Below are 25,763 nucleotides of genomic sequence, written 5' to 3' on the forward strand. Positions count from 1 at the left end.
ATGGAGGTGTTCAGCACCGAGGTGGATCTGCCCTCTGATCAGGTCGCTGGGAGTGAGTTTGGTCGTTGCAGAGAAATAAAAGGCACTGACATGAACATTCAGTTGAACTCAGGTGTTCTCTCTACTAGGGATGTCACCATTACTTGTTTTCACAGTTAATGTGGTATTAAACGCCACAATTAATTAATCGTAAAGATTCCTCCAAAAAAAGATTATGTCTGAACCGGTTGTGGTTGAAAATTAGCCAACTTGGCTAAACCAGCATGTTTACAGAAATGTTTATTAATGTGCATTGTCTGTGTATATTTAAACCAATAAATTCAAAATTCGAACCGTATCGGCAGATGTGGCACCAAAGTAAAGGTAAATGCTCAGATACTGGTCCATACGTAACATTGAACTGGTAGGAATTTAAATGCTAGAGTCAGTGTCATTTGTAATAATAAAAAAAAAGGATTCAACGATTAAAATCACCATAACTCACTGAATATTCAACTGATTTTCAAGCCGCTTGGTTTATTATAAATGTCAGACATATATTTATGATACAACAGCAATTTTGTAGGCTATCTAACATACATTTAGGCTACATACACCCACATGCATAAATACACTGAAATGTGTTCTACAAGGGTCTGACTGCTGGGTCAGAAACCCCGGACCAAGATGGCGGCCGTGTTGACATACGCTGAGAAGCAGAAGGCGGCCTCTAGTCAGTATATATATCTATGACATCAGACCCTGCTGGTCACCTGACCTGAACTCACCTGTTGATGAGCGGCGCTCTTCTGGACACTTTACACACAAAGCGCTGCAGGAAGCGGTCAGTGAAGTAACCGTGAGCTGCAGCCGACACCTTACTGACCACACTGCTGTCACACACACACACACACACACACACACACACACACAGGATAGTTCAGGTACGTTACTCACAAATACTGTAGTAATAGTAATATTTATTACAGGTAGAAAGAGGAAATCACTTTATATTCAGTTATTGAGTGTCTAAGTAGCATTAATCTGTTTCATTCATGTTCTTGGTGATAAAGAACTAATTACAACTGCTACATCATCTAAAACTCATGTTATCATCACATTCAATAAAAAATAAATAAAAAAGAGAATCTCAATATGGAAAAAATAACTTTTTAATGTTTTTTCTTAGAAAGAAAAAAGACTTAAAATGATTATTAAATCATCCATCCATCATCTATGTACGGAGCCCGTGATATATCATGGAATAAAAAAAATATAAGTCGTTCCCACGAAATAGTAAGTCGTTCCCACGAAATAGCAAGTCGTTCCCACGAAATAGCAAGTCGTTCCCACGAAATAGGTAAATCGTTCCCACGAAATAGTAAGTCGTTCCCACGAAATAGCAAGTCGTTCCCACGAAATAGTAATTCGTGCCCACGAATTACTAATTTGTGGCCACGAAATAATAAAACATTATTCCTGGACAGCTGGGCAAGCAAATCGAGCGCACCTTCTCAAACAGGAACAGGAGCTGTCACACAATGGACAGGGATAGTATGATAGAGTTTTATTTTAGGCTGGGAATGAAATACAAAGACATTTTTGCAGGGATTCATCATTAGCGAGAGTCATCTCAACAGACTATTAAAAGCCAGGTCGCTGCACCGGCGTAGGTACGACTTGGACGCCGGGATAGATTTCATTGTTGACCAACTGCAAGGCTCTGGAAAGGATCACGGTTATCGGTGGATGTATACAAAGTGTATACAACACGGAATTCGTATGAGAAAAGAAGACGTCAGGATCCTCCTCTCTCTGCTGGACCCCATTGGTTCACAATTTCGACGGACCAGACGTCTCAGGAGGAGGCAATATTTTGCTCAGGGACCTAACTTTGTGTGGCACATAGACTCGTATGACAAACTAAAGCCATACGGGATATGCATTAATGGCTGCATTGACGGGTTCTCACGCAAAGTCATGTGGCTGCGGGCCGCTCTCACCAACAACGATCCGAAAGTCATCGGGGGGTACTTTGTGGAGACACTGGAGCGCTGTGGGGGCTGTCCCAGGCTTGTACGGACTGACATGGGCACTGAGAACGTGGTTGTCAGAGACATTCAACGGTATCTACGGAGAGATGACGTGGATGATAGAGCAGCGGAGAGAAGCTATGTCACAGGGGCCAGTACTGCGAACCAGAGAATTGAGAGCTGGTGGGGAGTGATGAGAAAAGAAGGAATCGAACCCTGGATCACGGCTTTAGGAGAACTGAAGGATGAGGGATTCTTCTCTGGGGATTTCGTTGACAAAGCTCTGTCACAGTTCTGCTTCATGCCAATCATTCAGGTAAATAGCCTATATTATGATCACAGCAAGATAAACAGAAACTGTACACTATCTTATAGGCCAAATACATATAAGTCACTGAGTTTATGTTTATGTGTGTATTGTAACACACTCTGTATTTATTATGTAGCCTACAGCAGTCTGAAAAGACAAACAGATAAACTCACACACTGTAGCTCAATCCGAAACTACTAGGCTACAACTGTTGCGGCTGGACTTCCTCTCAGCTGACATTTGTTGCCACGACAACGGGGGCCCGCAGCAACCACCCGTTGCTACCTTACGCCATCTACTGGCGTAAGGTAGTTATTTTAGTCCAGCCTGAATCAGGTGTGTCTGTCTACACAAATAAACTGATTAAAATGATCAGGGTGCCACACCATGTAGCTATTAATTCTTTAAACTGTTGTGAAAATAAGACACACCACAATGCAATTTAATCAACTTTTATTGCATTGTTATATGCAAAGGTCACTGTTTAAAAATGCATAGTGTTTCAGCTATGTCTTAATCGTTCTTGTTCCTTCAACAGGAGCTATTAAATGACATCCAGGGTGTTTGGAATGCTCACCGTATAAGGCCCTCCAAGAACACCAACGTGCCAAGTGGGATACCTGATGTCATGTACATGGCCCCTCACCTTTGGGGTGCAGAAGACTGTCTTGTTCCACTAACTGAAGATCTGACTGCATGTAAACACAGCTGCACATTTTTAAGTTCAGCTCCATGTGATGTGGATTTGTTTGATTTGTGCACAATAACAATGGAAGAATCAAGCTTGGAGTTCCCATCTACCATGTCCCAGGCAGTTGATTTATACAGTATATTCAGCTGAGGGACACAGTTCGTCCACAGTTATTTGAGCCAATTTGAGTGGACAAAAGCATACAAAACATGTACAGTACTTTAGTACATGGCATATTGTACATATTACTTTTCATATTTGTGCAATTATCTTAAGTCTCATTTTGATGGTTGTATCATCAATGCCCTTTATGTTTCCTGTGTGTCTGTTTTAATCACAGTGGAAGAGATTAAATCAATGCAATGTTTGATCAAGTATTGTGTCCTCCATAACAAATCACAACACATTAAGAAAGTGACATGTAATATAACTATATATGCAGCATATGATGTATATATGCAGCATATATGTGCAAATATTCTGCATACAGGTTTCATGTATGTGCATCCTCATATAGTTTCTTAAAGATGTATAGAATGGAACAGAGAAGACATCAACATGTTGTAACAAACCTGAATGGTTTAATGATCTTTTTAAAACGTAATTTGTACGTAATAGCAGGATAAGAACAGCTTTCAAACTACTGGCTAGTTACAAAATAATTGTGGTAAACATCTTAGTTTTAACAACTTGTGTAAACAACTCAATACATTTTAAACACCTTGAGAACACCACTCAAGGATCACATTCTGGGGTTGCTATAAACAACTGTAATAATATAAATCAATCAATTTGATTATGCAGGATAAGAACAGCTGATAGTTACAATATAATTGTGGTAAACATCTTTAAAGTTTAACAACTTGTGTAAACAACTCAATACATTTTAAACACCTTGAGAACACCACTCAAGGATCACATTCTGGGGTTGCTATAAACAACTGTAATAATATAAATCAATCAATTTGATTATGCAGGATAAGAACAGCTGATAGTTACAATATAATTGTGGTAAACATCTTTAAAGTTTAACAACTTGTGTAAACAACTCAATACATTTTAAACACCTTGAGAACACCACTCAAAGATCACATTCTGGGGTTGCTATAAACAACTGTAATAATATAAATCAATCAATTTGATTATGCAGGATAAGAACAGCTGATAGTCACAATATAATTGTGGTAAACATCTTTAAAGTTTAACAACTTGTGTAAACAACTCAATACATTTTAAACCCCTTGAGAACACCACTCAAAGATCACATTCTGGGGTTGCTATAAACAACTGTAATAATATAAATCAATCAATTTGATTATGCAGGACAAGAACAGCTGATAGTTACAAAATAAATCAGGTAAACATCTTTAAAGTTTCACATTCTGGGGTTGCTATTAACAAGTGGAAATCAATCACCTACACCACATCCATTACCCACATTGAGCACCTACACCACATCCATTACCCACATTGAGCTTGTGAGAATGTTGTTAAATTCACTGCGAAAATCTGGATAGCTGTAGTAACCAATGGGCAGCTTCAGTACACATCCACATGTGTGGGACTGTGGTCTGCGGAGGAAATCTGTGGTTTCTATGAACTCAATTAATATGGCCTTATCCAAGACATCAGATCCTGTACAGAACCGCAGGAAAAGCTGAAGGTTCTTGCAATCAATTTCTCCAATGTACCTCTTCAGGTAACGAGAAACTGTTGATTGGGCTGCTGTCATCTCTTCTGGAAAGTTTAGAAGCGCCTTCACTGTTTTTGCAGTTGGTTTTTTTTTGTGCAATGAAATGATGCAGTCCTTCTGGTGGCAGTAAACTTGCTACAGAAACCATAACAGGACGCCAGCACTTAATGACATACAGCGGCGCCGGATTCATTTTAGAGGTGGGGGGGCCATGGAGGTTGGGTTGTTACGGGGCATAGATTTACACACTCACTGTCGGTGCAATAGTCATATTGTAGCGTCCGGCCGTGATGCGTAATACCAGCATAATGCGTAATCCCCCCCCCCCCCCCCCCCCCCCTCCTCCGCCAGCGTCTCCCAGACCCTCATGATACCGTAATTTATCAAAAAAAAGAAAGCCCTGTACTCCGGTCTCCTGTTCTGGTCTGGCTGCCGGTTTGAGTAAATAAAATGTTGTGAATACTACACCTCTTTGAGCAGTTTCTATAAACTGCTAGGTTCTCAACGACCCGACCCGGTCCGATCCAGGTGTTGAAGCCTGGACCTGATGCAGCCGGACTCACGAGCAGTCTCTCGGCTGGACCATGGCAAAAATAAAAAAATAAAAGAAGCCCGTGGTCCGACCTGACCCAATTTTTTTAATCAGAATTTTAATAATAGAAAACATCATTTGTGAATTTGAGATCTCTAAAATATTAGTAGGCTAATGTTACTTTTACCATGCATTTAGATTTTCTGTAGGTAAATTAATCATCATGGATCAAGCAGAAAATCAGCCTTTGTAAAAGCCGAAGTAACCGTTTATGAGCACTCAGGTCTGTGGCGCATCAGTCTGCAGCGGCTACTTTTCACCTCTTTTCTTGTCATTCATGTTTTAATAATAGGAACAATGCTTAAGGACAACGCCTGCTAAGACAGACGTTTGGACTTTATGTAGCTAAATAACTTTGTCTCAGTCCGTGACTGTGCTCGCTTCATATGGACAGCTGTTATAGACCACTCGGCCAGCTGTGGTTACAATGTTTCAATTTTGTTGTTTTCGCGCATTTCTTCTTTTTCTCACAAGTTATGGTTTTTACTGGCAAAACGAGCCAGTTAGAAATGAATAAAGGAAAAGAAAAAATAATATCCAGGAGACTTTGTCCCGTCCTCAGGACGTGCGCGAGGGAGGATCAGCTGGTGGCTCAGGTCTAGTGATGTCATGGCTGTCAGCTGCACATCTGTCAGCAGGTCCGCTCAACCACTCCACACACACTTCACAAACTTTAGGAATGAGCTAGATGTTGATTCTGTAAACAGACAGTGACATGCTGGAAATAAGCTACACCATAATAAGACACCATACTCGCCCTCGTTAATATTGATTATTGAATTACGTAACGTCATAAATCTCTCGCCGCTATAGTCCGGTTCATCACCTGTCTCTGTGGGTGTGTAGGCTACGTCATCTCCAGGTGAAACAACTGTAACAACTGTAAATCACCTGGTATTGATAATAACTATAAAGGCATTTATCACCAAAGCTGAACTAGGCTATTAACAAGTCAGGTTAATTAATCTTTTCCTCGCATTTTTTCAAAGTAAACTTCCCTTCGCTCACCGGCAGAGCAGAAGTTGCACTTTCTGAGATGGTGCACTAGGTCCACAGTGTTTGTGGATGAAGCCTACAGGATGAGAAGGTGACGAAGGTGAAGGTGATAATAAGCGGAGGGAGGACGACGGAAGCTAGAGAAGCTCCGTTCAGCTGTGCATTCACGTGAGCACCATATAGCCGGAGAGACTTGAATTGGGACTATTTACTGGGCTGCACTACAGACAGAGTAGCATTAGATTTGATTTAAAATTAAAGATTCTTCTATGTTTTACTGGTTTATTTCATTTGATGTGGGTGGGACCGGGGGAATTATTGAAACCGGGATAGCGGCCTATGGTGATCAGCGACCGGCAGAGCAGGGCAGGGGCGTAAAGTGGGGGGGCCAATGGCCCCTTGGCCCCCCCCATTCCGGCGCCCTTGATGACATACATTGGGGCCTGAACAATTACTTTGTGTCCTATTTGTGACAAAACAGGGAGCAGAGTGTCCTTGGTAGGGACTTGTTTACATTCATGTGTATCAAGTACATCCAGTAATTCATCTGTGTCCACAGAATTAAAGTCCTCCAAAGCCTTCTCAAGGATAGATCTTTCCTCATGTGATACGTACAGCAAAAGAGAATCCTTGAAACTACTGGTCGTCGAGCCACACAGCACCTCTTCCAGAAATGGTACTGCAAGTTTTACTGGGAAGTAACCAGCTTGTTTCCACCCCACTACAAACACTCTGGCTACAGCCTGCCATTCTTCCTGCTGAAAGTCATGCCTGATGAAGGGGACTTTCACTTCAACTCCCAGTGTGCAGCTATCATAGAAATCCATCCAAAATTCTGTCAGGCAGTCTCGCAAGACACCACTTCCTTCCGCCTGTTCAAGCTCTCCATTTGGTAAACGCATTTTGATGCAGACCTCAGATGTCATAATTTTGGGGTCCTTGAAGGCATTGATCATGTCAGTGAGACAGTGAGCTCTTCTTACAATCAGTGTTACAGGAGAAGATTGTGATTCAGAAAGTGCTTGGGCTGAAACATCTGCCTCCCCTGCAAGCACCGGAGCAGACAGTGATTGATCCACTGTTTGAGAAGGTGCATCATCCTCCTTTTCTGGAATAGCTGTTTCAAGGTTTGGTTCATCTTCAGTTACATCCAGCCTGTGTTCACCTACAAAAATAACTGCATGAGAATCTTCACCTTCGCCCAGAGTTAACAGACCATCCCATGGTAATGTCTCATCCAATTCCAAACATCCACTCGTGGAAGCTCCATCATTAATAACATGGTGGTGTGTTGATTCTGAAGAGCTGTCCTCCACCAACAGATCCTCAACAGCTTGATTCTGGTCAGTGAGATCTACTTCTGAGGGCTGACTTGTTGTGTGATCACCCTCCTCCACTCCTACTGGGGGCTGCTGTCCCATTTTCATTTTGGTGCACAGATAAAGTCTTAGCATTTTCACCTTGCTTTCGTTATACAGCTCATCTACTGTATTAGACAAATTAATATGTATCTGTGAGCTCTCAATGTGAGTTGAATAGTTTGAAAGACTTTTGTTTTTTTTGGAACTGCCATTGGGGAAAAAAATATTTTCAGCCATAACTCTGATATCTGCCACTGTTTCATCTTTTTCAATAGAAAGATGCCTGGTTCCTCCACCATTTACAGACTTCACCTGTTTGTACCTTTCCTCGTCCTCATCAAAATCCATCCAACCAACCTCCAGTCGTCTCACTTTACGTTTGGCATTTGTATTTCCTGCCAACTTAGATGATCTCTTTTTTGGAGACATCCCCTCAGCTCCAGACAGTCTTTGTCGTAGCCTTGAAAGTATGGATTCTTTCCTGGATGGTGATTTTTGTGACAGTGCTGCTTGTCTGCAGAAGGCCACAGTGGCAACTCTGTCTCCAACTTTGGGGATGTACTTTGCCAGGTCACTGTCTGTCATTAATGGAATGACAGTTTCATCAATCTGGAAAAAATGAAAGATACTCCAATCAATAAATAAATGCATTAATACATCCACATGCATAATATAGAATGCTAATGGATATTTAAAGGAAATTAAGACCTATAAAGGGTGTAGGTATTCACATCGTTTGTTTTTCATTTGACGTACTTTCGATAACATTTACATATGATAATGATGCAGATATTTTTCCAATTAAAGATGACTGACAATTATTTTAAATTGCTGTGTAAACACACTTGACTTTTTAATGTATTTATAATGATGTATTTGAGTACATTAAAATATAATAGTCATAGTCAATAGTCATTAAATAGTCAATATTAATCTTATAAATAGAAATACACACACAGGAGAGAGAGAGAGAGAGAGAGAGAGAGAGAGAGAGAGAGAGAGAGAGAGAGCAAAGACAGCAGCTGGTGTGGCTTACATTTTCATCTTCAAGTTTTTTAATTACATCTTGCAATTTGCGCTCCTTCAAAAATTCTCCCAGTGGAGTATCCATAGTTGACCTGTAAAACACAGGAAAGTAAAATTACTAGTTTAATAGCCCTAAAAAGTAATAGATTTTCCAGATTCTCAATCTATGAATACTGTTGCTGCAAATACATTGTTGTAAATCACCACTCAACTCACTGCTTCTCATTTATTTCTAAAGACAGCTGCATAATGTTGAGCTCTGAAAGTTTAAAGTTGATGCAGCAGATTTAACCCCACTGAAGAACAGCATCTGATACTGTCCATGAAATCACTTTAATCTTTGGTAAATCAAAGTGAAATGATTTTATTATCAGTAGGCTATCTAGACTGATCAATTTTCTAATCAGTGTTCTATCCAGGACCAACCATAACAACATAACTGGAAACACAATAAAGGAATTATATCACATCTCACTACAGAGACTGATTAATAATATAGTGAACTATTTATCTGCTGTAATCCTATTGAAGGACACATTCCACTTTAAGTCAGAGCAACAGCCTGTGATACAAACTAGATTTTGATCACGGTAGGCTAAAGGTTCCCTTGGCAACGTGATATAGTGAGCGCTACTGTAAATAGACTGCAAAAAACGTCGTCGGTCGGTGCATCATTAAATATTATTGCAGCTCAGTACTGAGCTCTATTTGAAAAGTGTCCTCCTGATGTGTGTGCAGGGCTGCAGCTCTGACATGCGTTTACGACCACACATTGCACAACAGAACGCCGTGTAGTAAACGGTAGCCTAGTAGGCTAGGCTAGGCTAGGCTAGGCTAAAGTTTGTAAGTCGGGTGGTACGGCAGCTACCCGTTGTAATAAAGTATTAAACACAAGCCTAATTAGCCTAAATAACTGTGGGGCATATCAAGAAGACAAGAACACAACGAGAAAAGACACTCACCTTTGGCATCACGACATCACGACACCTACAGTAGGCTTCTACTGGCGCTCGAGCTGTCCTGAGTCTGCTGTCCAGGAGTGCACGTTATAGGCTACCTATTTCGTGGCCACGAAATAGCAAGTCGTTCCCACGAAATAGTAATTCGTTCCCACGAATGAGGTATTTCGTGGGAACGACTTGCTATTTCGTGGGAACGACTTACTATTTCGTGGGAACGACTTGCTATTTCGTGGGAACGACTTGCTATTTCGTGGGAACGACTTACTATTTCGTGGGAACGACTTGCTATTTCGTGGCCACAAATTATCTTTTTTTTATTCCATGATATATCACGGGCTCCGTATCTATGTCTATAGAAATAGTATTTTGATTATTATTCTATTGCTGCTACTACTGACTGTTGTATTTGTTATGATAAAAGGTATAAAAAACAAAGAATCAAACTTCATATTGTGTTGTTTGATAAGTTTTAGCCACGTTTGTCAGATGAATGGAGGAGTAAAACAGTTCATATGTCCCTGTGAATGATTGTGAAACAGAAGCAGGTTATATGGAAATAACAAGTAGGCTGAATGAGTAAAGTAGGCTCATTTAGTTTGTAAAACAGCCTAAATGTTCAACATGTTCCTCTGAGCTGTTGTAGTGATGGAGTAGCTGCAGCAGCATGTCATGGAAATCCCTACTCTAGTACTTAGTAACGGAGTACTTAGTTACAGTTCCTCGGTACAGTAACGTTACAGTAACAGTAGCTACATGACGTGTTGTTACCGCGGTGTCTCTTCGCTGCTGCTGCCGCTTCTTCGCGCTGTTCGCGGGCATCGTGTCAGCGGTGAACGGAGCCTCTTAACGGGGCCGCTTCACCGGGAGTCTCTCCGGTCTCAGTCTCTAACCCTAACCCTAACCCACATAGATATAAACTGGAACTCAGTATGGACTTCAAATAACAAATACTGTGTCACAAACAAAATTAAGGACGTTTCTTTCAAAATTATACACTCAATTTACCCGGTCAATCAGGCCATCTCTAAATTTAAAAATATTAATATCCACTGTAGCTACTTTTTGTGAACAGGAGGAGGAAAATATTTGTCATCTTTTTTTTGAATGTCGTTATACTCATTTGTTTTGGATAGGACTAGAAAACATGTTTAAATGTTTGACAGGCATCAAGATTAAACTAAAAAAAAAAAAGATATAATTCTTACTTATGATGAAAAAAACCTTAAGGGAAAGGAATTGTTTTTGTTGAATCTTTTTATTTTACAAGGAAAATATTATATCCATAAATGTAAATGGTCATCCAAAAAAACATATTTTTATGAGTTTAAAATAGAAATAAGATATTACATGCAGCTATTACAAAATATGAAAGACAGAAAAGCTATAAAAACCTTGGAATATTATAAATTATTGCAAACAACTATTTAATAATACCTATATAAAATATAATATAGTGTTGGTACCCCTTTCAGTGTATATATGTATATATGTTTTGTTTGTCTGTTCATGGTATGTTTATTGTTTGAATATTTGTATGTTTGTATATATAAATGTTTAATAATAAAGAAATTAAAAAAAAACTTAACAGGTTACATTTATTATTTCATTTTCAGGTTGGTTTATGTTGGTTTATGTTCAGCTGCAGGTTAATTATCACCATAGATACGCTGGAAAGTATTATAGGATACAGTTAATAATGTTCAGGAGGATGCACTGATTTGAACACCTGCAGTCCCTCCATCTTCCAAGACCTCTCCCATCTTCTCTTCCTTAAGAACCTTTATTAGAAAGATGGATTCCTTATCATCTGGCAATGTTTATTTTATGTTCTTTCCTTCTTCTTTTTTTTAAATTGTCATTATTTTTATTGTCATTGTCATTTTTGTCTCCTTTTTTCATGATCCCCCTGTCTGCTTTGTCCACCTTTATCTTTCTGTATAATGCATAATGTCAACATATGTCTATGTTATGTGCTTAGATAATGCTGTTATGCTCACAGCACCTCAATAAAGCACAAAAAACAAAAATCAGTTTTTCCATGGATGTTTTCTAGGAAGCTCCCAGTTCTTCTCCTGTGGGTGTTGTCCCTGCTGCAGTGGATCAGTGTCGCCCCCTGCTGACGCTCCTGACCACATCACAACAACACAACACACACAGGGGAAACACACACATGTTCTTCTGACAAGCGGCGGACTGGAGATCGATATTATCATTAATGTTTTAACTCTTTATGGTTCAGTAGTAGAAATAAACAGCAGTAAAAACACCAGTCTGTCTACTCAGATTACAGAAGTCACCTCCCCTCCCCCACTTCCTGTTTTTACTTTTTACTTTCACTTTCACCACGCGGTTGTGTCGCAGTTTATTTCCCCGTGTGAAGGTAAGGTGAACAGTCTGAATGTTTTCCTCGTTAACACCTGTCGTTACCTGAGTTCTCTGCCCTTCAACGTGTCGTTGTGTTGTTGTTGTGTTGTGTTGTTATAATGTGACTGTAGCTGAGTCAGAGCTGTAACTGTAAAGTCTGGACCGACAGAACCGTGTCCTCCATGTTGTGTGGATGTTGTGGGTAGAACCAGTGGCGTCAATTCAGCCAAAGCTAAGGTATGGCAAGGTTACTAGTCACATGACTTAACTACAGTATCAATATGCCCAGCAAATAATCATCACAAAAGTCTGCTATGAAGCTTCTCTGTGTGGTTAGGAAAATTTAAACTTTTTCAAATGCAGCCTCACTCACATCCCGCTAACGTAACTGGACACAAACACTTAACTACGTATTGTGTTGATCAATTCAGTCAAATGCGCCTTCAGCAGCGTCATGTCAATAGAAACGAGGGGGCACGTGCACCCACAGACTTGAGGGATAATTTCTTTTTTCTTACATTACCTTACTTATTATTTTACCATCTAGCTATGATCAGTGGTCAAATTGAGTGAAATCTATTACAAATAATGGCAAGTCCACTCGCTTTTCCGCTGGTTTGCTAGCGATCCCTGGCCAAGTGCATTTGTTTTCAATGAAGCAGCAAAAAATCAATACATGGCCAAGTGCATCTGTTTACAAAGAAGCCGCGAAAAATCAATATATGGCCATGTGCATTTGTTTACAACGAAGCTGCCGAAAAATCAATACATGGAGCGGTGCATCCACCACATTGTTAACCAAGATAATGTTTCTGAAATTCAGTTTACCAGCTTTTCGGTCCCCAGCACTAGCCTTAGTGCCCAAAATAAGTGATTTGAGGGCATCCCACAAAAGATTTTGCACGCAATATGACATTCACCTTCACTGTGCCCCCTCCAATTTTTGGGTTGCATGACGCCCCTGTGCGCCTTTAAGCATCCGTTTTCAGCACCATGGATAATAAGCGGCAGGGTTAGAGAGCAGTAATAGCCTTTCTGACAAACGCAATTTCACTCATTCTGTTATCTTCATTCACTTTGTAATTGCAACAATATCACGTGAACATACCAGGTAAACTTAAAACTGTTGAAGTCCAAATGCAAAGAGGAGACGGAGGGAGGGAGGGAAAAGAAGAGAGTAAGAGAGAGAGAAATCATATTTCCCTTAAACAGATCTATAAGAGGTACATTGGACCCATCACCTGCCTTTTTTCTGATCCAAAGTTCACTGCTTCCTTTTCATTTTACATCAATTAGCTCAGCAAAACAAATTACGCTAAAATGGCCTAGGTCTGACCACCGTCGTTATCGTTATCGTTATCGTTATCGTCTCGGGCTGGGAGATACCACATTTCAAGATATGGAGGGGGGATAAGCCTACAAGCGTTGGGAAAGATAATACCTAGAAAAATCGATTGTGTTGTTCTGATTTTCATTTGTAGTTAATTTATATGTATTAAATAATAGAATAATAAATACAAATTGACACAGAGTAATTCCATAAATCTATTAAAAAATACAAAAAAAAACGAACATTTACATTTCCCCCTGGAGCCAAGGTATGGCAGCTGCCATACCTTGCCATACCCAATTGACGCCCCTGTTTGGTGGTGGTGGCTCACTGAACATCTGAAGTGGTGTGAACATTAAAACACAAATTCCAGGAATCTGTCCCAATATTTTATTGTTTGGAGAAAACAATATAGATGATGGTTGGTGTAGGTAGTGGATGATTTGTTCTGTACAATGAAATAATAAAGGAACATTACACATTATGACATCAAACAAATAATAAAGATAAATGAAGTTTTTTTTTTTACTTAATTAACACATCCACAGTTTTGGTGATTCACTTTAAGGTCAAACTCAGGTCTCTAGTATGAGATAAAAATCAATATGATAACATTCAAACAACATGAGCAACATAATCAATAAACAAAGGAAGTGAAGTCAGTACAGTCACATCAGGTGCGTTCGAGATGAACTGAGCCTCGCCTGGAAGGTCGGCGAGAGCAGGCGGCAGCAGCAGAGGGCTGTGTGACTGTGGTGATGCAGGCAGGGTGGAGTCTGTGATTTTAACACTGTACAAACAACAAAACAAATATATACATATATGATTATACAAAGATGAGTGAGAGATCACAGTATATAATCAAATCTATCTATAAATCTATTCATACAAACTGGAACATGTTGAGTAAGAAACACTGTAAACTCTCAGGTTTGTGTTGAAATGTTGTGTATTTATGATTCTAACCTGCCATTTCCTTCATATTGAGAATGTGAGTGTTTTTCCTTGAATTCCTCTTCAGACTGAGCAGCTGTAACCTCTCAGAGAGAAGCTGTGAAGCTCTGTCCTCAGTCCTCAGCTCCCAGTCCTCTAGTCTGAGACACCTGGACCTGAGTAACAACAACCTGCAGGACTCAGGAGTGAAGCTGCTGTCTGGTGGACTGGAGAGTCCACACTGTAGACTGGAGACTCTCAGGTGAGGATCCATCCAGCTGTTTATCTGATGACACTTGAACACAGCAGCAGGTGTTGACAGAGGGTTCCTGTGTGTTGTTGTGTGTGTTCAGTCTGTCAGGATGTCTGGTCACAGAGGAAGGCTGTGCTTCGCTGGCCTCAGCTCTGAGCTCCAACCCCTCCCATCTGAGAGAGCTGGACCTGAGCTACAACCATCCAGGAGCCTCAGGAGTGAAGCTGCTGTCTGCTGGACTGGAGGATCCAGACTGGAGACTGGAGTCTCTCAGGTATGGAGAGGCTGCTGCAGCCACACTCACTGTCTGATAGAGGAGCTGGAGCTGGAACATTTTCTATGGCCCCATTCACACCTGGTCACACCTGGTATTAACATCTGTCTCAGGTGATCCATGCATTGATGACATCAGATCCCATCACTCAGACCATCTCCAGAGGTGGTGTAGGCCACAGTGAAGCTCCGCCCACCCCACTGACGTCCTCTGTCTCAGTCTGACTCGTCCCAACACAGTTTATACTGAAGCCAAAATCTGTGTTTCAAACATGAGCTGTGCAGCTTTCATCAGTCACAGTGATGAACTACTGCTCTGAGTCTCTCCAGATGTTTGGATCAGACTTTATTTCAGAGTGTATCAGGAAACATTTCAGCTGCAGCTGGTTGAACTGCTCCTGAACCAACAGAGTGTTTGACCTGAACAGTCCCAGAGACTGTAGACACCTGTTGAGTGTGGACACACTAACAACAACACAGCAACAAGAATCAAAGCATGTCCACTGCTCAGAGACATTCGTCTCCCAGCGTCTCCAACCAAGGAGGAAATAAGAGACAGAAACCAGGCGGCACCATCAGGTCTCTGTCTGGTCAGATATTGATGATCAATAATCAGCTCAGTCTCTCTGAGATCCTGGTCTTGTCCTGATGAGATGTGTTGTTGTGTTGAGGAGACAGTCAATCACAGTGTGACATCCAGATGTCCTCACCGTCCAGAGGCCTGGAGCTGTCAGTCAGAAGACAGTGAGTGTAGTGAACAGTGTAATAATCAGTGTTTGTGGCTGAATGTGTGTGTGGTCAAACAGCTGTTTTCAGACTGTGTGTGTGCTGACTCCAGATCAGATGAAGCCACAAAGTGGCTCCTTAATGAAAGTCTCCAGCAGCTGGAGCTTCACTTCCTGTCTGAGTCCATGTGCTCTGAGCTGAGCCTGCTTCTCTCTGCTCTACAGTTTCTCTGCTTCCTCTGGACTCTGACTTCAAGTCCAGTCAAAATGTGTGGACAGGTTTGATGGAGCTCAGGACTGGTCCTGAGGACGGCTGCTTTATTCCACATGATGTGACTGATCTCAGTGAGTCAGTGTGTTGCAGCTGATCTGTGTGAAGAGCAGAGAAGAACAGAGTCATTGATCATGAGATCCTGATCCGTCCTGTCACTGTGATCAGATGGTTTCTATTAGAGCTCCTTCATCCACTCACTGCTGCTGTGGCTCCTGTGGAAACCTGCTCACAGCCTCATTCTTCAGCTTCCTGTGGAGTTTTCTTCAAACAAACACAAGTTGTGTTCACACTCAGTGTTTCTCACTAAACTCACTGTGTGTTTCACTGAGCTCTAACAAACGTGTTGAGTGTGTTTCCTTCCTCATCAAACACTGAAACCACACTGCAAAAATTCAAAATCTTACCAAGAATATTTGTCTTATTTCTAGTCAAAATAAATCTAATTATACATAAAATATATAAAATAAGCCTCATCACATTTTAAAAGTAGCTTGTTTTTAGACACTTTTTAAATTTTTTAAAGCAAATTTTCCACTTTAAATAAGTAGAAAAATCTGACAGTGGAGCAAGTTTTTCTTTCTTATTACAAGCACAAAAAACTTGCTTTCACTGGCAAATTTTTCTACTTATTTCAAGTGAAAATTAGTTTGAAACAAGTGAAAATGATCTAAAAACAAGTTGATTTTAGGTGATGAGTCTTTTTTAAAGTGGAAAGAGATTAGTTTTGACTAGAAATGAGACATTTTGACAAGAAATAAGACAAATATTCTTGGAAAGATGTAGAGTTTTTGCAATGCATCCACTCTTCACAGCTGCACACTTCTTCTTTCCTGGTGCATTGTGGGATATCTGGGCTGTTCAGCTCCACCTGTTGTGTCTTCATCTTCTTTGCTGTGACGTGTGTTTGTGCAGCTTGAGAGTCAGAGAGTGAAAGTGTGTGTCTCACACTGCAGTGACATCAGATGGAGAAAAGACATGATGAAGTGTTTCCTCCTCGTCTCCTCCTGCTCTGTATCATCACTAGATAAAGACTCCAGCTCCTTCTTCTCTGTGCTCAGTGTTCATCCATACATACCAGCCTCCATGTGAACACAGTGATAAAACAGTGTGTGTGTGAGAGCCATGTAATGTCCATGTGTGCATGCTGACAGAGAAGGTGCTGCTCTGACCCCCCTCCTCCTTTCAGGGTGGAGCCTGCTGGAGTCCCATGGTTGACACCAGGTCTGAGGAAGTGTAAGTCTGTTTTTACTTTGATTCATGGAAACGAGGGATGCACATGTTGAACCGTTTAACCGTTAACTGATAACAAGAACTTTGACCGATTAATACTATCAGTTATTTATTTATTTATTAGCTCCTTGTCGTCAACTCATGGGGGCTTGTCGACACATGCAGATTTCCACGTGCCTTCAGTCATATCTCGCGGTAAAAAGTTCCACAGGAGGACTGACAGTATGTGCAGCAGCCCCCGTGAAGGAAGGTCAGACCATAAATGTAGCTACACAGATATAGATGTGCATCACCGTAACAACGGCGCTGAAAATAAAAATAAATAAATAATTAAAAGAGGAGGCTGATGCAGCTCTCCTGCAGCTCCACAGAGGAGCTCTGCTGCTCCTTCAGTCTGGTGTTTGGCTGCACTTTGTAACTAAAACAGTTCTACACTGGACGATCTAACCTCCATATGAGCGATCAGCTGAGACAGAGCAGAGTGGATGTGGCACTGATCAGCTGTCACAGCGCACGTGTGTATTTAACGGCAAAAAAAAAAATTGAACCGTCTTAATCTTTTTTTTTTTTTTTTTTTTTTTAAACTCTTTATTTAAAAGTCATTTTCAACTTTTAGTACAGAACAAAAAACAGATACAAGACATTGAACAATTACCCATATTCAAGGTCCGGGGGTGATCAATAAGTCCTCAAGACAAATGTGTGCATACAGTCTCATTCATTTGCTAAGTAGTCTTTCCATTTCTGCCACCGTTTTTCACCTAGATCTTTTTGGAGTCTGATGGAGTATGTCATTTGCTCTAGTACATGTAGTTGTTTTACAATATTAACAAAAGATTCTGTAGTGGGAGCATTTTTCTGGAGCCAACATTTTGTGATGGCCTTCTTACTTGAGGCCAGCAAGACCCTGAGTAGATACTGATCAGCTTCACTCAACCCATCTGGCATATTCCCAAGGTAGAGAGTTGTGAACAATACATTCATATTAAAACATAGAACCTTTGAAATAATTTTTGTCACTTCTCTCCAAAAAGACTGAATGGAGGGGCAAGACCAAAAAATATGGGCATGATCAGCAAGAGCTTCTCCACATTCTCTCCAGCAGGTCATTTGTGTACCAGTCTGTTTGGACTTCTGTTTGGGAGTTATAAAAAAACGAATTAAACTTTTCCAGCAAAAATCTCTCCAGGTCCATGAGTTGGTGGAGGATGATTGTGTTTTCCAGGCCTTTGACCACATATCCTCTGTTATTACAGTATTTAACTCCTTTTCCCACCGTTGTTTTATGTAGTCAGTTGAGTCCTTCTTCAGAGAGGTGATGCTATGGTATAGCTTGCTTATAAGTCCTTTAATTTTCCCAGAATTGTATGCATCCATAAATATATGTATAAACAATGATAGCTCTGCTGGGTTACAACCTTTTAGCTTTTTACAAAAATAATCACGGACCTGTAAATACCTGTAGAAGTCTTGCCCACCTAGTCCATACATTTGACACAAATCGTTAAAGCTGATAAGTTCCCATTTTTTAACAATTTTGCATAGAGCAGTAACACCATAATAGGTCCATTGTTTATATCTGTGATCTAATAATGCTGGTGTGAATTCGGGGTCATACGCTGGCCATCTAAGTAGTTTTATCTGTTTCTGGAGTTCAAATTTTTTAACCACCTCACCCCATACCTTCAATGAACAGTTCACCCATTGGCTCTCTGTATGTAGTGTTTTTTTCTCCATCCCCGCACAGCCAAGCAGTGAATGGATTGGTGTATCTGTTAAAGATAACTCCATGGTTTTCCATTTCGCTTCATAAGAAGGGTTACACCAATATACAAGAGGCCTCAGTTGGGCTGCTAAATAATAGTCCCTTAAAGATGGGAGGGCCCTGCCGCCCCTCTCCTCCGGAAGCTGAAGGGTGGAAAATTTTACCCTTGGTCTCTGTTTATTCCAAATGAATCGTGAAATATGTTTGTTCCACTCTCTAAATTGTTTCAGAGGGATTTCCACTGGCAATGATAAAAAAAGATATAATAACCTAGGGAGAATATTCATTTTTATTGATCTAATTCTGCTTCCAAAGTCAAGAGGCAACAGGCTCCACCCATCAAGGTCATCATATATTTTTTTGTTAATACTGTTATAGTTAATATTGAATAACTGTGACATGTCTTTAGGCAAATTTACTCCCAGATATTTAATAAAGGGCGTGTTCCATTTAAAACTACACGTTACGTTGATTTCTTCATTAGGTGTGTAATTAAATGTCATAACCTGTGTTTTATGTATATTTAGGGCATATCCTGAATATCCCCCATATGTTTCTAGCATTTTCATTAACAGAGGCAGGCCTGAATTAGGATTTTTTATTGTGATCAACACATCGTCCGCATACAGACTTATTTTATATTCCTCTCCTCCCATGGATATACCCTCTAATTCTATTTCCTGGCGTATTGCTTGGGCTAAGGGTTCGATGAATAAATTAAATAGGTTGGGACTGAGGGGGCAGCCCTGCCTGCAGCCACGTTGTAAAGTTATAGAGTCAGACAGACTGCCATTAACTTTGATTCTTGCCGTGGGGGAGGTGTAAAGTGCCTGGATACAATGTATAAATTCCTTACTAAAATTGAATCTTTTCATAACTAAATACAGATATTCCCACCCGACTGAATCAAAAGCTTTCTCAGCATCTAAGCTGAGAATGATGGCACTGATTTGATCTTTGTTAATCTGTTCGATAGTATGTAAGGCTCTTCTTATGTTGTCCTGTGTCTGTCTATTCTTTATGAATCCTGTTTGATCCTCGTCTATTAGTAAGGGCATTACAGGTTCCATTCTTTTTGCAAGGATGGTGGCATACAATTTATAGTCTGAATTTAAAACACTAATGGGTCTGTACCCTTTACAGTCCACTCTATCCTTCCCTTCTTTGGGGATCACAGATATGAAGGCCTCTCTCCAGGAGGGGGGGAGGGAGCCTCCTTTTAGAATATAATTAAAGCTGGACTCCAAATAGGGGAGCAGGTGATCTTTCATTGACTTATACCATTCTGGAGGAAAGCCATCCGTCCCAGGTGATTTGTTAGTGTTCAAGCTTGAGATGGCTTTACTTATTTCCTCCTTTGTTATTGGCGAGGTAAGTTTATCGTTAGCTTCTTTACCTAACGTGGGAAGGTCTAAAGAGCTCAAAAATTCAGCAGCTGAGTGGCTATTAACCTGTTCTGACTGAGAGTATAAAGTTTTATAATATCTTTCAAATGCTTTTTGTATGCCGTCCAGATTGTTAATAATTCTATTTGTAGTAGGATCCCTGATCTTATGGATAGTGTTTTCTGCCTGTTGTTTTTTGAGCCTCCAAGCCAATAATTTTGCAGCCTTGGGGCCAGCCTCATAATATCTTTGTTTCATGAATCTTATATTTTTCTCCACCTCCTCGCTTAATATTTTATCTATTTCCTGTTTAGTATGTCTAATTTGTTGTATGATCGAGGGTTCTTTATTTGGTATGTGTATTTGTTCCAAGTTTCTCAGTTTTTCCTGTAGACCAGCTAATTTTTGGGTCTTTATTTTTTTTAGTGCAGCTGTCCTGGCAATAATCTTCCCCCTGAGAACAGCTTTAGCAGCGTCCCACAATATGCTGGGGTTTACCTCTCCATTATTATTGTCCTGCATATATAGTGCAAAGTCCTTTTCCATTGAATCTCTAAAGATATGGTCATTTAGCAAGCCAGTATTAAGTCGCCACAGAGTTTTTCGCTGTCTTCCATCTAAATGTAAGGTTAGAAAAATCCCTGAGTGGTCTGAAAGATCCCTCTGACCTATTCTGCAACATTTCAACCTATGAAGATCTTTGTTATACATGAAAAAATAATCAATCCTTGAATGGACTGCGTGTCTTGCAGAATAAAAAGTATAACCTGGGGTTGATCCATTCAGAGCCCGCCACACATCAATAAGTCCCAAATCTTTAAGTACTTTGTTTATGCGTTTTTCAGTCAAATTCCTTTTTCTTGTTCTATTGGTTGTATCTAAAGAAGGGTTCAGAAGCATATTGAAATCTCCTGCACAAATAAGAGTCCCATACGTTTGTGATGTAATTAATTCAAATATCTTTCTGAAAAAGGTTATATTGCTTCCCGGGGGAGCATAGACATTAAATAATGTTACTTCTTTTTGGTCTATTTTTCCTTTCACCAAAACAAATCTACCTTCTCTATCATTAATTTGGGATATAAATTCGAATTTGACCGCATTTGAGATCAATATAGCTACTCCCCTTCTTTTTCCTTTCTTATATGATGAAAAGAAAGTATTTCTATACCCCATCTTTTTAAGTTTTTCATGTTCAGCACCTGAAAGGTGCGTTTCCTGCCAAAATGCCACGTTTCCTTTTTCCTTTTTTATTTTAGCAATCATTTTGCTTCTTTTGACGGGGTTATTCAGCCCATTTACATTCAGGGACTGTATATTATAGTATTGATAATGCATCCGTCTTGCAATTGAAACATTCTTGTATCACCCCGGACCAATGGTAATAAACAATACAGTATAAAACAGATGAACATCGAGAACGTAGTAGAACAGTGAACTGAACCTCCATCAGAAAAGCTGTCATGTCGCTTTCAACAGTGAGGGAGCTGGCCACAGGGTGGGGCCCTCACTCAGTAGAGAAAAAAGAAAAAGAAAAGAGAGTTTGGTGGCTCTGTCTATTGCCCATAGGCACCAGCCTGTATTTTAACGTAATAATAGGATAGTGGGGAGGTTATAATTAAGTGTCTCACTCATCCCTTGCTGTTGCTCCCGGTTCCGTTCTGCGATATTCCTTCAGCTTATCTCGGATCTGCCGCTGGAATCTTTGTTTTTCTCTCTCGGGTCGGGCCTCCGTTGTCTCCCAGGGGAGAAGCCGAGTCAGTGTCTCCTCCGAGATGTCTTTGCTCCTGGTCCTGCCGGGGATCTCGCCCACCGTGTATCCTCTCCTCCGCAAATCTTCTGCTGCTTGTGCGGCGCTGTTATAAATTACAGGGCCCGTGTCAAAAAAGGCTCGCAGTTTTGTCAGCGGGGTTTGGAAGCGCACGCCATTCTCTCGCAGTATTTTCTTGATGGGTATATATTCCTTCCTTTGGTTCTGTACCTCCGTTGCATAATCATGATCAAAATACACCCGTTTGTTTTGGACACGGAGCTCTTTTTTCCAGGCTGCGTGAAGGATCTTTTCTTTGATTGAGAACTGGAGGAAACGAACCACCATGGAGCGTGGGGGGGCACTCGGTGGTGGTTTTGGTGCCAAGGAGCGGTGCGCGCGCTCAATTCCCAGTCCACGGCCGGGTTCGCTCCCCAGCTCCGTCTTGATGAAGTTTTCAATAAAAGTCACTGCAGACGTGCCCTCGGCGTCCTCCGGGATGCCATAAATCCTGATATTATTGCGCCGAGAGCGCCCTTCCAGATCAGTCACTTTTTCCTGTAGCGCCCGTTGTTTAGTGAGCAGCTGGGTGAGAGTGTCTTTGACTCCAATGTCCCATCTTTCCATGCCGAGCATGTTTTCCTCCATCTGGCTCACGCGTTCCACTGCCCCCTCAATTTGGCCTGTCACATCCTGTATTTTCCGGTTTACTTCTGATACAAATTCGTCCATTTGTTTTTTGATATCTTCCATGAAGCACGCGCGGAAGTCTGAGAGGTCTTTTTTCAATTCGGCTTGTATCGCTGCCATTCCCGTAGTCAAAACTTCACTCACCGCCGTGCGTATTGAATCCAAAGTTTCGGTCTCCCTGCCGCCTCCATCTTGATTCGGAGTTTCGCTAGCTTCAGCCTCCGTCTCGAGTTCTCTTTCTGGGTTACTGCGCAGGTCGTACCTTTCTTTCTTGGCTTTGTCAACGTTCATCGTCGAAGCGGAGTGTAATTTGTTTGATTATGTGTAGTCCTATTGAGTAAAGATTATTGAATTTGAGGCTGATGCCCGGAGCTCAGTCACTATGCTGCCATGCCGTGTAGCGCGCCACCGGAAGTCCGAACCGTCTTAATCTTATCGGTTAACGGTTAATAATCGGTTAACGAGCGTCGGTTATCGGTCAGAAAAAAAATTCAAAATGTGCATCCCTACTGGAAACAAAGCAGCACATTCAACCATCTTCACACTGTCACATCACTGACCTCATGAGTCTTCATCAAACTGTCAATAACTGATCACATGATCAATAACTGCAGCTGTGTCTTGCTCTCTCCATCAGATTCCTGTCCACTCACAATCGACACAAACACAGTGAACACAAAGATCAAACTGTCTGACAACAACAGGAAGGCGACATATGTGTGGGAGCATCAGTCATATCCTGATCATCCAGACAGATTTGACCTTCAACATCAGCTGCTGTGTTCAACTGGTCTGACTGGTCGCTGCTACTGGGAGGTCGAGAGGAGAGGAAACGTTGAAATATCAGTGAGTTACAGAGGAATCAGCAGGAAAGGAAACAGTAGAGACTGTTGGTTTGGAGGGAACGATCAGTCCTGGAGTCTGTTCTGCTCTGATGATGGTTACGGAGTCTGTCACAATAGCAGAGAGACACCTATCACCTCCTCCTCCTCCTCCTCCTCCTCCTCCTCCTCCTCCTCCTCCTCCTCCTCCTCCTCCTCTGTCTCTAACAGAGTAGCAGTGTATGTGGACTGTCCTGCTGGCTCTCTGTCCTTCTACAGAGTCTCCTCTGACTCACTGATCCACCTCTACACCTTCAACACCACCTTCACTCAACCTCTCTATCCTGGGTTTTTACTCTATCCTGGTGCCTCAGTGAGTCTGTGTTGAGTGAAGCAGAGTCTCCTCCTTCACAGAAACCTTCTCTCTGTTGAACAGACAGTTCAGTCTCTACACGTCTGTCTCGTCTTCACAGGACAGAGATGAACACAGTTTAATAATGAACTCATCAGCGTCATGGCAACAGAAAAATCACTGGGACCTGAAAAACAAGAAGAAGTTTATGAGAATCACTGAGAAGAGTTTTAAAAAACCAACTGATTTAATCCATGAATGTAAATAATCTGATGTGAAATAAACAACAACGTGATTTAATAAAGAACCAGTAAATAAATGAATTAATAAACAAACATTTACATGTCAACATTTATTACTGGATTTATTTTGAGATTCATTTCCTGGCAGATTTTAATTCATTCATCAAGTTTTGACTAAAATGTCTCTCCATAGGCGTCAACGTCTTATTCTGAAATTGTTCACTGCTGCCAATGTGTGACTTTTTTTTTTTTATAACTTTCTTTTTAATTTTTGATTTACATTGACAGCAAGACAAGCTCATCAGAAAAATAACACAAATTTACAGCCTTCCGCTGTCACGAACACAACATACAACACAAAATAATACTACATAATAAAAACCAAAAACACAAATACATGTAAAAGACAGGAAAAAGAAAAGAAAAAAAAAAAAAAAGTGTGTGTGTGTGGGGGTGTTGTCTTAATTTACACCAACACTTATTATTGATGGCCACTCGCATCCAAAAAACATACTCAGAGGGGTCCACTCTTTAACAAATTCATCTAAGGTTCCTTGCACCACATGAGATAGTCTTTCATAAGGAACAATTGATAACAGTTTCTCATACCACATTGCTAACGTAGGCGGATGCTCGTCAAGCCAAGCATGCAAAATTGACAGACGTGCGGCATACAACATAATATTCAACAATTTACCCGTTTGACTAGACAAAGACAAAAGATCGATACCAAGAATACACTGTTTAGGATCCATTACCATTTTTATGCCAAGGAACTTCTCTATCTCTGTTTGGACAGTATACCAGAATATTTTAATCAATGGACATGACCACATTAAATGAAAGTAAGTGCCTGGTTGTTTTTGACACTTCTTGCATGCTACCGAACATGAGTCATCATATTTACTACGTATTTCAGGAGTCACATGCAGTTTGTTAATTATCTTATATTGTACTTCATGTGATTTGTCTGATCTAGTAATTTTCTTGGCATTATTTAACACCTTACGCCAGGTCTGGTCATCTAGGTGAGCACCAAGGTCTTTTTCCCAACTATTTTTGATATTAATTATAGTCCCATCATTCGTAAGCAACTGATCGTATATATAAGTAATCACTTTCTTAGTTCAGTTCAGTTCAGTTCAGTTCAGTTTATTTCATGTCCCCAAAGGGCAATTTGGATTGCAGCTCATAGAGTCACATAAAGGTAAAAAACATACAACACAAAGACATATAGTGACATAGAAGCGCATCGTTATAAATAACAATAAATTTAAAATATGCACTAATTGTGATCATATAAGAGATAAATATAGGAAATACCGTTAAAACACAGAATACAAGATCCAAGATAACACTAATAAGAACATAGTGGTCAAGTAAAGTGCATCAGATAAGGTGCAAAGTCTCACACAGAGGAGAGCAAAATGATTGGGACAGTACGGTGGCCAGTACAGACTTAAACAAGTTACAACCAGTCATTATTTCGAAGCATTCAGTGCTCGAATGGAGACAGGCACAAAAGAAAGTCTGTATCTATTTTTTGTGGCCTGAGGGACGCACAGGCGACGGCCTGATGGGAGGAGCCTGTACTCTGAGCACAAGGGATGGGCATCCTCTGAGCGAATGGACAGAGCTTTGATGAGCACCTGTCTATTAAATATGTGGTCCAGGCTATCGAGCTGGATGCCTGCGACCTTAGAGGCCACTTTTACAATTCTTCCGAGGGAATT

General features: G+C 40.7%; 1 protein-coding gene across 1 annotated transcript in view; it reads left to right on the forward strand.

Annotated features, from left to right (window-relative positions):
- The window catches only part of LOC311004127 (uncharacterized protein), a gene marked incomplete at its 3' end in the record, with an annotated part of 309,814 nt that extends 295,025 nt beyond the window's left edge, over positions 1 to 14,789 (forward strand). The window contains 2 exon segments of the mRNA XM_083996075.1: positions 14,359 to 14,532; positions 14,624 to 14,789. Coding sequence (XP_083852201.1) covers positions 14,359 to 14,532; positions 14,624 to 14,789 — 340 coding nt within the window.
- Between the last annotated feature and the right edge of the window lie 10,974 nt (positions 14,790 to 25,763).

Source organism: Trachurus trachurus, assembly GCF_905171665.1.
Source record: "Trachurus trachurus genome assembly, chromosome: 21".
In the NCBI taxonomy this organism is placed as follows: domain Eukaryota; kingdom Metazoa; phylum Chordata; class Actinopteri; order Carangiformes; family Carangidae; genus Trachurus; species Trachurus trachurus.